The 15,078-nt window shown below is 48.0% G+C and overlaps 1 protein-coding gene across 2 annotated transcripts in view; it reads left to right on the top strand.

Moving 5' to 3' along the window:
• Positions 1-12,149, top strand: part of Slc37a3 (solute carrier family 37 member 3) — a 38,618-nt gene extending 26,469 nt beyond the window's left edge. For both annotated transcript variants that reach the window (XM_055602027.1, XM_055602026.1), the window contains 8 exons: positions 34-118; positions 664-842; positions 2,709-2,850; positions 4,089-4,190; positions 4,691-4,738; positions 6,174-6,325; positions 9,250-9,315; positions 10,921-12,149. In XM_055602027.1, the coding sequence (XP_055458002.1) occupies positions 34-118; positions 664-842; positions 2,709-2,850; positions 4,089-4,190; positions 4,691-4,738; positions 6,174-6,325; positions 9,250-9,315; positions 10,921-11,013 (867 nt within the window). In that variant the 3' untranslated portion in view covers positions 11,014-12,149. The remainder of the gene's footprint in view (positions 1-33; positions 119-663; positions 843-2,708; positions 2,851-4,088; positions 4,191-4,690; positions 4,739-6,173; positions 6,326-9,249; positions 9,316-10,920) is intronic.
• The last annotated feature ends 2,929 nt before the right edge of the window (positions 12,150-15,078 follow it).

Raw genomic sequence — 15,078 nt, 5'->3', positions numbered from 1 at the left:
TGTGTAAGAGCGCTCTCTCTCTCCTCTCTCCAGTATGCCTTTCTGGTGACTGCGTCCGTGCAGTTTGCTGGCGGGATCATCATCTTCTTTGGACTTCTAGTGTCGCCAGAAGAAATTGGTGAGGATACCCCGCTTCTTCCATTCAAATTATCTTACCGTTAGGGGCCTAGGCAAGTCCAGGGACAGGAAATAAAATTTTTCCGAAGAAAGCTTTAAAGCGGCAGTTTTGCCCTGTCCGTCCTGTTCATTACAGCCACACTTAATACAGTGCAGGTGTTTGAGGGGTGTGCAGCTTCTGTGTGCAGGAAGAACCGAACATTTGTAGATGGTCTGTGTAATCGTACTGGCTAAGAGTGTAACGCCTTGAAGCTGGATTCTTTACCTTTATAAAAAAGATCTGGTTTGCTACTTCCGTCTGGTTAAATATAGAGTGTACGAGTGAAGCCGCAGAGGCAGAGAGGTGTGCCACTCTTCCCTGAGTGAGCAGGCTCCGTGACCTCACTTGGTTTAGTTGTCCTTGGTCTCTGAACCTTAGTTGGGTCTTCTACAAATTGAAAATAAAAACAGTATCAACCCTGTAAGTGGTGGTGTATGCAAATTCTAGATTAGGGCCAGGCCTTCGGGCCGGAGCTCTGTAAACGGCTTCTCTTATTGTTATCCTAGGTCTCCCAAGTATTGGGGCAGAAGAAGGCCCCAAAGAAGATTCACACAGGCCACTCATTAATGGTGCTGAAAATGAAGATGACTATGAGCCTAATTATTCAATCCAGGAGGACAGGGCTGTCAGCCCAGTGAAGGCTATAAGCTTTCATCAGGCTTGCTGCCTTCCTGGAGTCATACCGGTAAGGACTCGCTTGTCTCCTCCCACAGTTGGCCAGGTAGCATGCCCTCAGTAGCCCTCTGCTGGGGCTGCTGCTTTCATTTTACTAGTACTTTTTGAGATGCTGTGTAGCAGCCCTCAGCTTTCCTGGTAGCTGTGAAAAGCTTTGGGGGAACTGAAACACCTCATCCTTAATCACTTCATCCTGTCGCACAGAAGCTGCTGACCCCATGGGTCAGATGGGCATGGCCAGACATAGCCCATGAACATGCTGACCCTGATCCAGCATGCAGCCATGAAGGCAGAAATAACACGTTTTTAATTATGCATTTTGAGTCTGTCAGATTTATGTGGAACAAGGGCGGTTTTGAATGCTTCATTACCTGCCTTATTTGGAAATTCTGATCATTCCAAGTGTTTCTTGATAATGTGTCGCAGTGTTTCCACAACTTTGCAGTCAGGAACCTCTATGTGAACCAAATCCCTCCTGTGCAGTTTGTCTGTCTTGCTGTGTTGGGTGCCCAAGCACTGGAGTGGAGTTAAGAGCGCTAGGCTGTGTTTGCAGCTTGCCTACTAACTTTCTGTGAAACCCGAATAAGTCACCCAACCCATCACAGTGTCTCAGTTCCCTTCCTGTGGGATGGAGATGACATACACCTCGCCTGGGTCTAAACCCTGGCTCATTGCGTAGTTTTGACAAAGCATCTGGTTTTGTCACCTTGTTTTCATGATGCAAGTCTGTAGGCCTTCCTGTTCTGCCCCTTGCAGCTCTTTTCTGCCCTGTGCCTCTGCTAAAAAACTAACCCTTCCAGCAGACAGTCAGGTGTCGGTCAGATGTAAGTGTGACACACTGTAGTTGTTGAGGGCAAAGGTAGTGGCTAGAGTTTGGGAAGCTCTGGCCCCTTTAGGCCTGCTCTTAGGAAGATAATGTCCTTCAGTTAGTAAAATACTTTCCTGGCAGTTGTTTAGGTTGAGACAGAATTTCCGTTTGTTGTGGCTAAACAAGAGACTCATTTTCTGGTTCCTTTGTACTTTCCAAGCTATTGTTCTCTGGCGCAGGCAGGGTGGAAGGGCAGTCTAGTTAACCCCATGCCTTTGTCTTTGCAGCAGGCTGTCTGGGCAGACAGCTCTGGAGATTGGGATTCAGCTCTCTGCAGGGCGACTGCTGCCCTGCCTGCCAGGGAAGCTCTTTAAAACAAGTGGCACCTGGGGGATAACTGGCACTTGGGGGCAGGAATACTAGCCAGATGCCCTTTGAAGTCAGCCCTCTGCCTCTGCCTTCCTTTGATGCTAATAGTCAGGGTTTCCTGGTAATGATGTGTTGACTGGAGGAGTCTCAGCCATCACCACCACACAGAAGAGAGCCAGGAGACCAGTGATGACCATAGCTCTTCCTTTCCGGCCCACCAGAGAAGCTCTTCTTTGTGGGATGTGGGGCTTTTAGAAGCTCTAGTATGAAAGTGGTCCTTTCTGTCTGTGACTGAGTCACATTAACTTGTAGGAAGAGAACCAAAAAAGCCTGGCTGCTTGCAGTACGAGTTGATGTCTGCTAGGCCAGTTTTCCTGTCTCTGATGCTGGTTGGTAGGTAGCATGGATACCATGGATCTTTTGTCTGAATAAAGAAGTGTTGGTACAGCGTGCATTGCTTTCTGGGTTTCAAACACTGGCTTGCTTTTACCAGAGAAATGGCAGGAGAAGGAGCAGGAGATGCTTAAGAAAAAGCTGTGTGTGTGTGTGTGTGTGTGTGTGTGTGTGTGTGTGTGTGTGTGTGTGTGTAATTATTTTTAAGAAACTAATGGCAGTAAAGAACAGGGCTCCTGGGTAAACTCAGGGAAGACGTCATGCTGTGCCGTTTGCTGCTTGTTGATAGTTGTGTTTTTCTTGCAGTATTCACTGGCCTATGCCTGCCTGAAGCTAGTGAATTACTCCTTCTTCTTCTGGTTGCCCTTTTATCTGAGTAACAACTTCGGGTGGAAGGAGGCCGAAGCTGACAAGCTGTCCATTTGGTACGATGTTGGAGGCATCATAGGTATGCACGCGTTCATCTCCTTCTGCACGGTCGGTCGCCTGTCGTCTTTCACAGTTAGGAGATGCCACTTCATTTGAAGTTTTATTGCTTGCTCCACAGCCGTCTCTCCCAACCTGTCCTACTAGTAAGCACACAAACTTCTTTGAGAACAAAAAGTCCATAGAAGAAGACCAGCCTGGGACAGGGCTGTGATTTATAGGGCTGTCTTTTCTTAGTCTTTGGTTGATGGATCAGTTCTTTTGTCCTGGGAACACTTGGGAATCTCTGTAAATGCAGCCCCTTTGTATGCTTTCATGGCTGGCTTGGCTTTGAAGCTGATTTTGTGAGAGATTCAAGATGGGGTGGGAATGCGTTCATTTTGGCTTCCTCCCACTGTCCCACTATCTCCAGCCAAGGAAGCAAACATAGCACCTTAATAAACAGATTGTCAGATACCAGAAGAAGGAAAAACAGCAAGAATCTTTCTTTCTTTCTTTCTTTCTTTCTTTCTTTCTTTCTTTCTTTCTTTCTTTCTTTCTTTCTTTCTTTCTCTTTTTTGTGTGTGTATGTGTGTTTATTTGCAATTGCCTTGCTGTATACAATGGGTTTTATTTTATTTTCCAGGCTGGGGATTGAACCCTGGCCTAGCAATTGTACTATAACCCTAGTTCTCTAACAGGTTGTAACAGTGGCTTGTGTCATAATCAGAAATACAAACAAGGAAATAATAAACTTTTAAATGAGACCAACAGATCACACACTGTGGCCTCACCTTAGCACCTCTGTCTGTGCCACGTTCACACGCAGAGCCACAGTAAGACCAAGCTACCCTGAACACAGGAAGTGCACAGGAGGTCTTTAGGTGGCACACTGCTGTTACATTTGAACTTGGCTATCAGTAGTCTTAGGTCCAGAGCCAAAGGTAATATAGAGACCCTGAGACCTGCCCGACTTCCACAATGAAAGGCACCCACTCTAGCCTCCAGGGTGCTGGAGGGCAGGTTCACTTGGTTCAGTTCATCATGCTTTAAATTCAAATGAAGGAAATCCAGGGGAATTAGTTCCCTCGTAACTTGGTAGGGAAAACAGTAAGTACAAATATTATTAATTAATGCTTGATTTGTAGTGTCCTGTCCATGGGCCATCACTTCGTGGAGAGACTTAGGAGAGCCAGCTGTGTCTAACCCCTGAGGAACCTGCCTCGGATGGCTGAGCTCAGCCACAGCTGCTTTCCACTGATATGTTCTTTGTGCTTAAAGGTGGAACTCTGCAAGGCTTCATCTCCGATGTACTGCAGAGGAGAGCCCCTGTGCTGGCCCTTAGCCTGTTCCTGGCGGTTGGCTCCCTTGTTGGGTATAGTCGTGAGTATTCCCTTGCACTTGCTTGGAGTCAGTGGTCAGCCGTGGAGAGATCTGTGATCAGCTCCAAGTGCCTGGGAACTGTCGATCATCACATGGTTTTATTTGTGTGGGGAGGAAGCTGACGTCTCTTCTCCTTTGTGGGTCTGTTTAAAAGCTTGCTTGGGAATGTATTGCTTTGTTTGAGGGGCGGCTCCAGAGGGACAGCATTAGCGCCAATAAAACCATAAAAGGGACAAGGTTTAAAAAGCGGTAAGATGGTAATTAGTAGGCCTTGGTGTGTGTGTTCTAAAGATGGTAAAGTCTTTCTCCGGCTTTTAGACATCTCATTAGCTTGAGCGGCAGCCAGAGGCAGACAAGACAAAAGCTGGAAGGGGTGGTGAGAGTCGTCCATCTTTGTCTCTGGAGGGATTGTGAGGTGTAGGGGCTGCAGCCGCTGAGCACTGCTGATGGAGGCACATGCAGCTCCTTTGCCAGTCACTGTGGTGTGTCTTCTCTCACAGGCTCTCCAAACAATAAGTCCATCAATGCGCTCCTGATGACCATTACAGGTATGGCAGACCGCTCTGTCCTCTGTGCCGTTCCTCTGGGAGTTCAGAGAAGCCGTCTTTCACAGAGGGACTGACACTAAACCTTCGATAGCTAGGGCTCAAGTGATAGATGCCTCCTTAGTCAGCTTCTCCCTCTGCTTGAGGGTCACTCCTCAACCCTCTTTGGGAGAAGCTGTGCCTGTGGAGAGGTAACCTAAACATTTGGATTGTAGCCCCAGGTCTGGATTTGACTTCAGAAAGTGACTTAGGAAGGTGTCATGTCGGAATCCCGTCCACCAGCTTACAGAAGTGCAGAGCAGCTAGCTTTTTCTGTTATACCAAATTGGGTTTGTATTTTCCTGAGCACTAGATAAAATGGTTGGGTACAATTAAGGAGCATGTTATAAGAAAAAATAAAATTTTTGTTTTGGTTTGGTTTTGGTAGTTTGTTTTTGTTTTTTCGAGACAGGGTTTCTCTGTATAGCCTTGGCTGTCCTGGACATGCTTTGTAAACCAGGCTGGCCTCGAACACACAGACATTGCCTGCCTCTGCCTCCCCAAGTGCTGGCATTACTGGGGTACTCAACTGTGCCTGGCTATAAAATTATTTTTTAATCCAACAAGATGTGAGACTCTGATTCGACTACCATAACTCAGTTCACCAAAGCTGAGCCACACCCACCTGAGAGGTGGCCTTCTGAGAGCTGGGGCAGATAGAATCCTGTCTCTTTGAAACAGCACTTGTCTCATCCCTGTCTTTCCAATGTGTTGGTTGACTTGTGTGGATTGATCTTGGGGGATGGAGTTTTGCTCTGCTAGAACCTGACAAGCTGCTGCCATTTGCTGTTAAGGAGAGCATACCTGCACCATGAGGAAGGCCGTCCATTCAGCAGTCATTCTTACCCTCAGGTGCTGTAAAATAGAGTGTCCCATCACTCAAGAAGGCACAGTGGCGCACACTTGTGATCCCAGTGCTCAGGGAGGCAGACATAGGCAGATCTCTCTGAGTTTGAGGCCACTTAGTCTACAAATCGAGTCCAGGACAGCCAAGGCTACACAGAGAAACCCTGTCTTGAAAACCACAAAGAAGGGGGGGTGGGCTTTAGAAAAGTGGATACCAGTTAGTTTGAACATACTATGTAGAAGAATGTCCTTTATTTTCTATTTATCCACATACGCTGATTAAGACATTAGGATGAAGCTGGGCTCGGTGGCACATGCCTGTAATCCCAGCTTTGGTGAGCACAGCCAGGAGATTCCTGTGAGTTCAGGGCCAGCCTGGTCTACAAAGTGAGTCCAGGACAGCCAAGGCTACACAGAGAAACCCTGTCTTGGGGAAAAAAACAAAACAAAACCCAAGACATTGGGATGATATGATGATAATTATTCTTATTTGGCCAGTGGTTGGAGAAGTGGATCATATTCTAACAGGAACTTATTCTTTTTATGGCTCCAGGGTTTTTTATTGGCGGACCATCCAATATGATTAGCTCAGCCATTTCTGCAGACTTGGGTCGCCAAGAGCTGATCCAAGGGAGCAGCGAGGCCCTGGCGACTGTCACAGGAATTGTTGATGGGACCGGGAGTATTGGCGCTGCCGTAGGCCAGGTGAGACTGCATGTACTTGCTGGCTCCGGCGGTAGGTGGCGCTCTTACGCTGTGGCCCACTGTAAGGAAAGCCCTAGGTTTTCAGCCTCTGAGAGGTGGGACCTAATATGGAGGGCATCTCACATGGCCGTAGATAGTGTAGCTGACTGAGAGCAGTCTTTTCTCCATGTCTCTGCACCTGGGACTGATCCCAGAGGGTGGCTGTGGGTGTCCTGTAGCAAAATCATCTAGGATGCAGAACTGTGGAGGCCTACAGACATGCAGAGGTGAACCTGTTGACCCGTATTTCCTGTGTGGATGTTGGGGAGCCTCTAGGCTAAGATTGCCCTGCCATAGCAGTCAGAATGACTTAAGTTTGCTGGTTTGCTTGATTAGTGGGGTGAATCAGTGGCAGCTAATGCGTGGTCAGTGAGGGAGCAAGCAGCGAGGGACAGTAGCCCATCCCGATGGTATCCAGCCATGCAGTAGATGCTTATCAGTGCCTGTTCACTGCAGACATGGAGTCTGTGAGGGCAGACTGGGGCTCAGTTCTCCCTGTAGCCTCACCTGGCATTGCTTCCGGCACATGGAGACATCCTGGTTTCCAAAGCTCCCTACAGTAAATGGTTGACACACTTAGGATATTTGATTGTATCATTAAAGTATAAAAACAAAAATAAAATATTTAAGAAGGGTAGGAGAATTGCTTCTTCATGCTCTGGAGTAGAAATCAAGCAGGGCTACTGTCACCCCTCAGAAGGCTTTCTGCCTGAGGGGAGAGTGGATAATCATTATTTTATGCATTTATCTGTTTGTATATGTGTACATGCCCTGTTGTACCTGTGTGGGAGTCAGGACAACCTGCCAGAATCTTCTCTCTTTATACTGTGTGGGTCCTGGAGCTTGAACTCAGGACCTCAGGCTTGGTGACAAGGGTCTTTACCCTCTGAGCCATCTTTCCAGCCCCATCACATTGAATAGTATAAATTGTTTCTCCCTAATGGGCTTTCTCAGCCCATTAGGTGCATAGATTATAATTGATATTTCAGACATTTTACTTTGATTTTTGTTTCTTTATAAAGACAGTTTCTTACATAGCCCAGGGTGACCTTGAGTTTACTCTGTAGAATATGACCTTGAGTTCCTGATTCACCTATCAAGGGCTGGGATTCTGAGCTGTGTTACCTGCCTGGCCACTTGGACTTTATTTCTATGTGTCTCACATGTCAGTGTTTAGATCCCTGTGGTAACCGTGGGTTGCCACGCGTCTGACTTCCACCATCAGGCAGGTGGGTCAGGGGTAAATCATTCTTAGTCTGTTCATTCCTTCTCTTAGGGATGTTTGTTTGTTTGTTTGTTTGTTTTGTTTTGTTTCCCAGATGGTTCTGGCTGTCCTGGAACTCACAGATTTGTAGAAGAGGCTGGCCTTGAACTCAGGATAGGGTTAGGGTTGAGATCTGCCTTTCTCTGCCTCCTGAGTACTGGGTTTAAAGGTATGTGCCACCATGCCCAGCCTCTTGGGGATTTTTGAATGATTTGCCCAAAGAGTCACCTCACAGGCTCTGACTGAAGGTTAAAGCTCCATCAGCCATTTCCTGGACTCCTGCAAGTGACTGTTGCCTCTACTTTCCCAGACTTTTTGAGAACTTGCGGTTTTTCCTCTCCTGGTTCCTCGAAGCTGGTACATGCCTCCGGGAGAATACCCATCACATGTACTGGTCAACTTGCCAGTCTGGATCTCTGTCCTCCAGGCCAGATTCTGCACTCTTTGAAAACAAAACTGTTTTAAACTGAGCATTGCCAGGTGGTGGCGACATTCTCCTTTAGTCCTACCACTCAGGAGGCAGAGGCAGGAAGATCTCTGAGTCTGAGTCTTGAGAGCGAGTTCCAGCACAGCCAGGGCTATAGAGAGAAACCTTGTCTCGAAAAAACAAACCAAAACAAACTAAGCGTGGTGTGCACACCTGTAATCTCGGCTCTCAGGAAGCGGCAGACTTGCTCTGAGGTTCGGGTCAGCCTGGGCTGTGTGGTGACAGGCCATCCAGAGCATAGCCGGATCCTGTCTCCAAAATCCTAAAGTAAAAAGTGAACTGTTTGATCCACCGTTGTTGTCGATTTTGTGTGTCTGTGTGTGGGGCATACCTATGCTCTGTCACACATGCGGAGGCAATCTGTTTTTAGTGTGCGGGTTTTGGAGAGCAAGCTCAGGTTGTCAAACTTGGTGCCAAGTTGTCCTTACCTGCTGGGTCATCTAGCCAGAACCCCTTAGTTCATTTTGGACACACGTTTGGGGTTAGATCAAACTGCATTGTCTACTAGAGAAATGAGAACAAATGTCTAACATCTACATTGAAACTTAAACATGTTAGCTGTGGAATGTGGAAACCACACACATGTCCAGTGGCTGACTGATGGGAGCACACACAAGGAAGAGCTGTGTAACGACAAGGTGTTACTCAGACCTCAGCTCCGGACTCTCCTGAGTAGTCCCATCTTATCCGCTGCTTTATCTGGTCTCTTTATGTCTGATGTGCGTGAGTGCTTCGCCGTCAGGGATGTGTGTGCCTTGTGTGATGCCTGTTCCCTCCAGAAGAGGGCGTGGCTTCCCGTGAGTTTGACTGGTGGCTATGAGTAAGAGCGGCTAGGGCGTTCAGCACTAGCTCTCTGCAAGCCTCTTGGGTTCTGTCCGTTTGTTCGTTTTGAGGCAAAGTCTCTTGCAGCCCAGGCTGGCCTCAGAGTGGCTGTGTAGTAGAGGGTGACCTTGTTATCCACTTCCAAGTGCTGGACCACAGGCATGCAGCACCACCATGATCAGCCGACGTGGTGCTGGGATCCAACCCGGGCCTTCGTGAGTGTAAACGAAATACGCTGGCAACAGCCATGTCCCCAGCCCTCACTTTGTTAACTTATAAAAATTATATCATAATTTCCTTTCTCTTCTTTAGTATCTGGTATCCTTGATCCAGGACAACCTGGGATGGATGTGGGTTTTCTACTTCTTCATTCTCATGGTAAGTGTGTGTGCTTTTTTTCTTTAACCACTTTTCTTATTTAATTTAGAACATTTGATTTCATCACTACTTGAAACCAACAAAATCGCTGATTGCTTCTAAAGACTTTAGTGTGAAAAGTAACATTTGATTAGGCTGAAAAGACATTTCTTTCCCCAAGGAGCCAAAGAGCCCTGAGCTTGCCCGTCCCGGCCAGAGACTAATAAGTGTTGCCATTTACAGTTCCAGAGAAGCAAGAGGCTTACTCACACATCACTAACTAGTAATCAGTGTGCTCCTCTGGGCTGCTGACTGGCTGCTAAACAGGACTTGGGAATTCTGAAGCAAAGCAACAGTGTTTCAGAGAAGTGAGGCTCTAATTAACACTGTCCTGTGCACGCCCAAAAGTGATGCCACTCTGCGGGGACAGTCATTCAGCTAGAGGTTCTTGGCTGAGATTTCGTGCTTTATGAGAAATAGTCAATAGGCTCTGGTCTTTTGAAAAGATATGTGACATATTCTGTTGTATTGTTGGTGGGACAGTACTCATGACTGAGCTCATCTGCAGATTTCCTTGCCCTTGAAACTAGACATCCTAATTGTCCACTGTCACCTACATCTGGGCAGCTGTCCTCTAACCATTCAAAGGAGGCCCCAGCAGAGGTCAACATGAGTAAGTCCCCAGCGCTCTCTCCTCCAGCTTCTAATAACTCAGATTTGGTGACACACACCTGTAATGCCAGCACTTGGGAGACAGAAGCAGGCAGAGGGATTGTGAGTTCAGAGCCAACCTGAAAGACCTTGTCTTTAAAAGTCTAGTTGCTTTTAGGATCCATTTGTGGGCTAGGGATACAGCATGTTTGAGGCCCAGAGTACCGACCCCAGCTCCGAAAGACAAACAAAAGGAGATGGCTCAGTAAAAGCCCCAGCTGCACAAGCCTGGTGACCCAAGCTTGATAGCCAGAACCTCCTAAAAGCAAGATGTGGTGGCACACATCTGTGATCCCAGAACCCTACTGCAAGAAGGCAGAAAGAGGAAAATCACCCAGAAGCCTGTGGTGACGGCACAGCAGCAGAAATGAGAGACCCCGCCTCAACATGGTGGAAGCCAGAGACAACACCCCCATGTTGTCCTCTGACCTCCATATATGCTGTGGCAGCTGCACACTGTCTGTGCATGTGTACCTTCACATGTATGTACACTCATGCTTGACACACACACACACACACACACACACACCCCGGCAGACACAGTAAATACATTAAGTAAGTCTAAAGGCGGGCAAAGACCTGCTAAGTAGGAAGAATCACTGCTGGTGTGAGGCACCAGGATGTTGCAGTGAAAACCAGGTGTGCAAGAAGCCCGGCTTCCGTCTGCGCTCTAGTAACTGGCTCTGCTCGTGGCGGTGATGTACTTCAGTTATATTTCCACAGCAAGTGTGACATGACATGTTTGTGGCTCGAGCCATAATTTTCAAAAGTCGTTTTCTAATCCACTAAAGGCAAAGTTTTCTCTCTGTGAAGTCAAATTGAATGTTTGCTCAGATCCATTGCTAATGCTCAAATCACAATGCTGGAACAGAAGTAGTTTGTTGCTTCATTTTAAAAACTTTTTTCTCTTCACAGACAAGTTGTACGATTCTGTTTATCTCGCCATTAATAGTGAGGGAAGTATTCTCTCTTGTGCAAAGGAGACAGGCTCACACACTGAGTGAATGAGGTGCCCACAGGAGAGAGTGGATTGGGAAGTGCACGAGGGCCCGTTGGTCTCCAGTTCACTCATGTGAACTGGTGCGAGTTGTCTACACAGCAGTGGAACCTCAGCCTGCCAGGCGTCCTACAACACTGCCAGCTGCCCCAGACACTGGCCAGTAAGGGGCGGATTATTTTTGTACACTACAGCAGTTACAAGATGATTTTTCTTACATCTGTGAATGTACTGAAGTGAAAATGAACCTGGCAGCATCTTTGTTGGGCTTGTCAGCTTATCCCTCCCACCTTAAACATTGTATTGTCCTGGACCCTCGTTCTTCAGCCTTAATTAAGAGCTGAGTGAGCAGGAGGCAGAATCATGCAAGTTTGTATTGAGGAGAAGACCGGTGCGATGCTTTGATAATGTTTGCCGAGTGGCTCACCATTAAGACGTCAGAGCAGAGCTCAGGCCAGATGGCGCTGCAGCCCGTGGATGGAGCGTACTGCGCTGTGGCTTCTGGAAGTCCTCGTCCTCTCTACAATGGTTGTCAGCTTGTTCTCCAGCTTCATTCACGTTTGATTCCTCGGAGGACTGCAAGTTATCTCTGACATTCCAGTATGGAGCTCTCGAGCCCAGGTCCACAGCCTGGAAGTGTTAAGGCCCGCTGAGAAGCTGTGCTGTGCAGCCTTCCTCTCGGAAGATTGGTCTCTGTCAAAGCCAGGCTCCTGGAGTTACTTCAGCAGAAGACTAGAGTTAGAAAAAGGCAAAGGCTCTTTGTCCGGGGTGTGACGTGTGTGTATTGAATCATGTCAGTGGAGTGTTAGGGTCTGAAGCCTGTCATTTTAGAAGATTGTAGAGTGTATGTCCTTGAGACTGTGAATTCTATATGAATCAGTACTTTTAAGGTCATTCTGTACATACATTTTAAATTATGTAAACAAACAGGAGGAAAATGTGCAATTTTGAGGAACACCTAATTCACACTGGGTTAGGAAATATTCTTCCACCTCTTGCTTTATGTGTTGATGGACTTATATAATCTTGCAGATTTCTGATTTCACTATTCATTTACTGACATAAAGGGAAAACACAAAGCATAGGAAGGGAGAGGAAAACCAGCTTTTGTAATAAATGTCCCGCCATATGGCTAGTCTGTGCTCAAGCTCTGCACTGCCTCTCCTTTTTCCTTTCTGTGGTGCTAGGGGGGCAAGGGCCTTGCACACGCCCGGTGTGCATCTCCTCCTGTGCTGCGCTCTCAGCCCAGCTCTGCAGTTGAGTGCAATGGATGCCTTTAGTCACCCATCTCTGCTTGTCAGTGGCAGGCAGGCAGCCTTGCTGGTGGGGCTGCTGCCCTGCCTGGAAGGCCTCATTTCTGTTAGGGGTGGTGGAAACCTGCCGTCTCCCTCCACAGACGAAGCCTGTTGTTAGCACTAACCCTTTTGTTGGCATGTGGCTCACAGCGTCATCGTCATCGTCATCGGTGGGCGACGTCTTCATGCTCCAATATGAGCCTGAGTTTTCTTATCCAGCTTAACGCCCCTTCTTGAGACTGGATCCACTCAGGACTGGATGAAGTGATGTTTTGCTCTCTGGATATATTTCCTTGATCTACTTCTGCCATCCTGGGAAGGAAGTAACTAAGAACTGCCTAGGAGTTCACCTCACTTTCTTATTAAACGTTGCCCTGGAAGAAAGGGTCAGGAGCTGGGGAGCTGGCACGGTGAGTAAAGTGCTTGCTTTGAAAGCATGGCGACCCAAGTTTGGGTTCTCAGTACCCGAGTAGAAATCTGGGTGCAGCGACACATGCCTGTAACCCCAGCATGCAGGAGGGGGAGGCAGGCCCAGCTGAACTAGTGAGCTTAGGTTCAGGGAGATACCTAGAAGAGTGAGGACGCAGGTTCAGCCCCCAGAACACACGACAGCTCACCGCATCTGCAGAACTCCAGTTTCAAGGGATGGCATCCTCTGCTGTCCTTCACGGACACGGCCTGCACGCGGTGCACTTGCAGGCAGAACACAAGTGCACATAAATAACACATCCTAAAAGGGTGATGGAGGAGGACACCCTGCATGTGCGTGTGTCCCCACATACTTACGCACACATACTAACGTATAGAAACAGTTTGGTTTGAAAATAGATCCTCTGTCGGTTGAAAATTACTTTGGGGGAAAAAATAGCAGGAGGCTTTTACACAGTAAGCTAAAGAATTTCTGGATAGGAAGTGCTTTCCCCTTCAAGTGTGCTGTGTTCCGGAAGTCAGCGATAGTAGTTACGTAAGACCTTAGGAAAAGAGAGAAGATCCCCTCCTGACAGCTGGGCTGAAGGGCTGGAGTGTGGCGATGTGTTTTCGAGAGCCCAGGGTCTCCGTGCTTGCCGCGCAGGTGCTCCCTGGGAAGCCTGGGTGGTGTGGGGTTCGATGGGATCCTGCTGCCTCTGCCTCCTGAGTGGGTGATGCCCAGGGGCCACCACGCCTGACTACAAAAGCCTTTACTTGCGCTGACTAGTTTTCCTGACTAACATCCTGTTTTTTTCTTTCCTGTTGCCTTCCTGGCTCTAGCACCAACCTCCCCCTCAACCATTGAGCTGAGTAAGCATGCTTGCCAGGACTACCCGTCTCTGTACCTGTCATTTTGTTGTAGTCATTAGTGGCATCAACAGTGCCACCTCCTTGTACTGAAAAGGACACCATATCCTTTTACCACTCACACAACAGCTTGGGAGGCTCATTGAATTTGAGAGCAGTGCTCCCTTACCTTCAGTTTTTTCCCACCCTGAAATGGGGTTTCTTTGTGCAATCCTGGCTGTCCACCAGGCTGGTCTTGAAGCCAGAGATTGGCCTGCCTTTGCCTCCTAGGTGCTGGGATTAAAGGCATGCACCACCACACCCAGCTAGTCCTTCTATTTTTTTAATCTTTCCCTTGTATTTGACACTGGTGACCACTTTATCTTTTCCCAGGACTTTGATTTTTTACCTTCTTACATTTGTCTTCTAGAGCATTTCAGTTTCTTTTAATCTTTGAGTTTGTGTGTATATATGTTCACTTGTATGTTTTTGGTGACTGTGGCTCCTAGGTTCGAGTGTGTATATACATGTGTCTGCATGTGTGGGTGTTTATGTGCATGGTCTAGTTAGTTCACAACTCTGTGTGGTGGCCATGTGCATTGATTCCTTCTTGTCCTAATTCGATCTTCCCTCTCATGCCTCATTCTTGTTATTATTTAAACAATGAGGCCACAACAGATCTTATATGAAAGAGTTTATTTGGGGGAAGGGAAGCAGAAGAGAGTTAGGGCCTGAGTGAGCCATGAGGACAGAGACAGAGACAGAGGGACAGAAATGGTGGGGAGTGCCCCGACAGAGAAAGGGGGAGAGCAGGAGAGAGGAAGAGAGAGAAGGGGTCCTTTTAGCCCGGGCCCCTGTGGGCGGCAACCAATGATGACATCACAGGTGCCTAAGCAATCTGGGAGTGGGCTGCTACATCAAGATTTCTGAACTAACAGTTCTCACTCTGAGCAATCGCAGTCTTTATTTCCCTTCAAGCTTGGCCAGCACCATTTAGTTGAAGTGCCCTTGTATAACCAGTGCTGTAAGCCTCCTCTGCTTGCTTTGTTAGTCACACCCATCTTACTTGTGTACTCAGTGTCTCCGGCCCTCTCGGATACTCTGGCCCTCTTCCTCCGAGGCTAAGACTCGTGTGGTTGGTGTTAGATAATGTTAGTCAGGTTGGAAAAGTTGGGCAGGGCAGGCCGTGGTCCCTGGACCTTACAGCCCGCCCCGCGCCACTCACAGCAGCTCTCCTGCAGTAGCTGCCTGCGCTGTCAGGCTCATGGCCTTACACGCGGTGCGGCATCCTCACTCAGGTTCCCGGCAGCAGAGAGCCTTGGCCACAGCAGTGCTCAGGCGTTGTCTCTGGGCTGTCTCTCCTCTCCAGCTGCTCAGCCCTGTCTCCTCTGCCTCCCGGTCACTCTGCTGCTGATTCGCCTTTTCTGCTGGAGCCTTCCAGAGCCCTTATCGTAGGCACAGTTTGCCAGGCCTGCTGGCTTTACTGCCTGAGAGTATCCTCTGGCTGCTTCTTGTCATTTCCTTAGT

This window comes from Psammomys obesus, unplaced genomic scaffold, assembly GCF_907164565.1.
Source record: "Psammomys obesus unplaced genomic scaffold, mPsaObe1.curated_primary_1811, whole genome shotgun sequence".
Lineage (NCBI taxonomy): Eukaryota > Metazoa > Chordata > Mammalia > Rodentia > Muridae > Psammomys > Psammomys obesus.
Note: the sequence above shows the minus strand (reverse complement) of the source record. Positions and strands in the feature narration are given on the sequence as shown.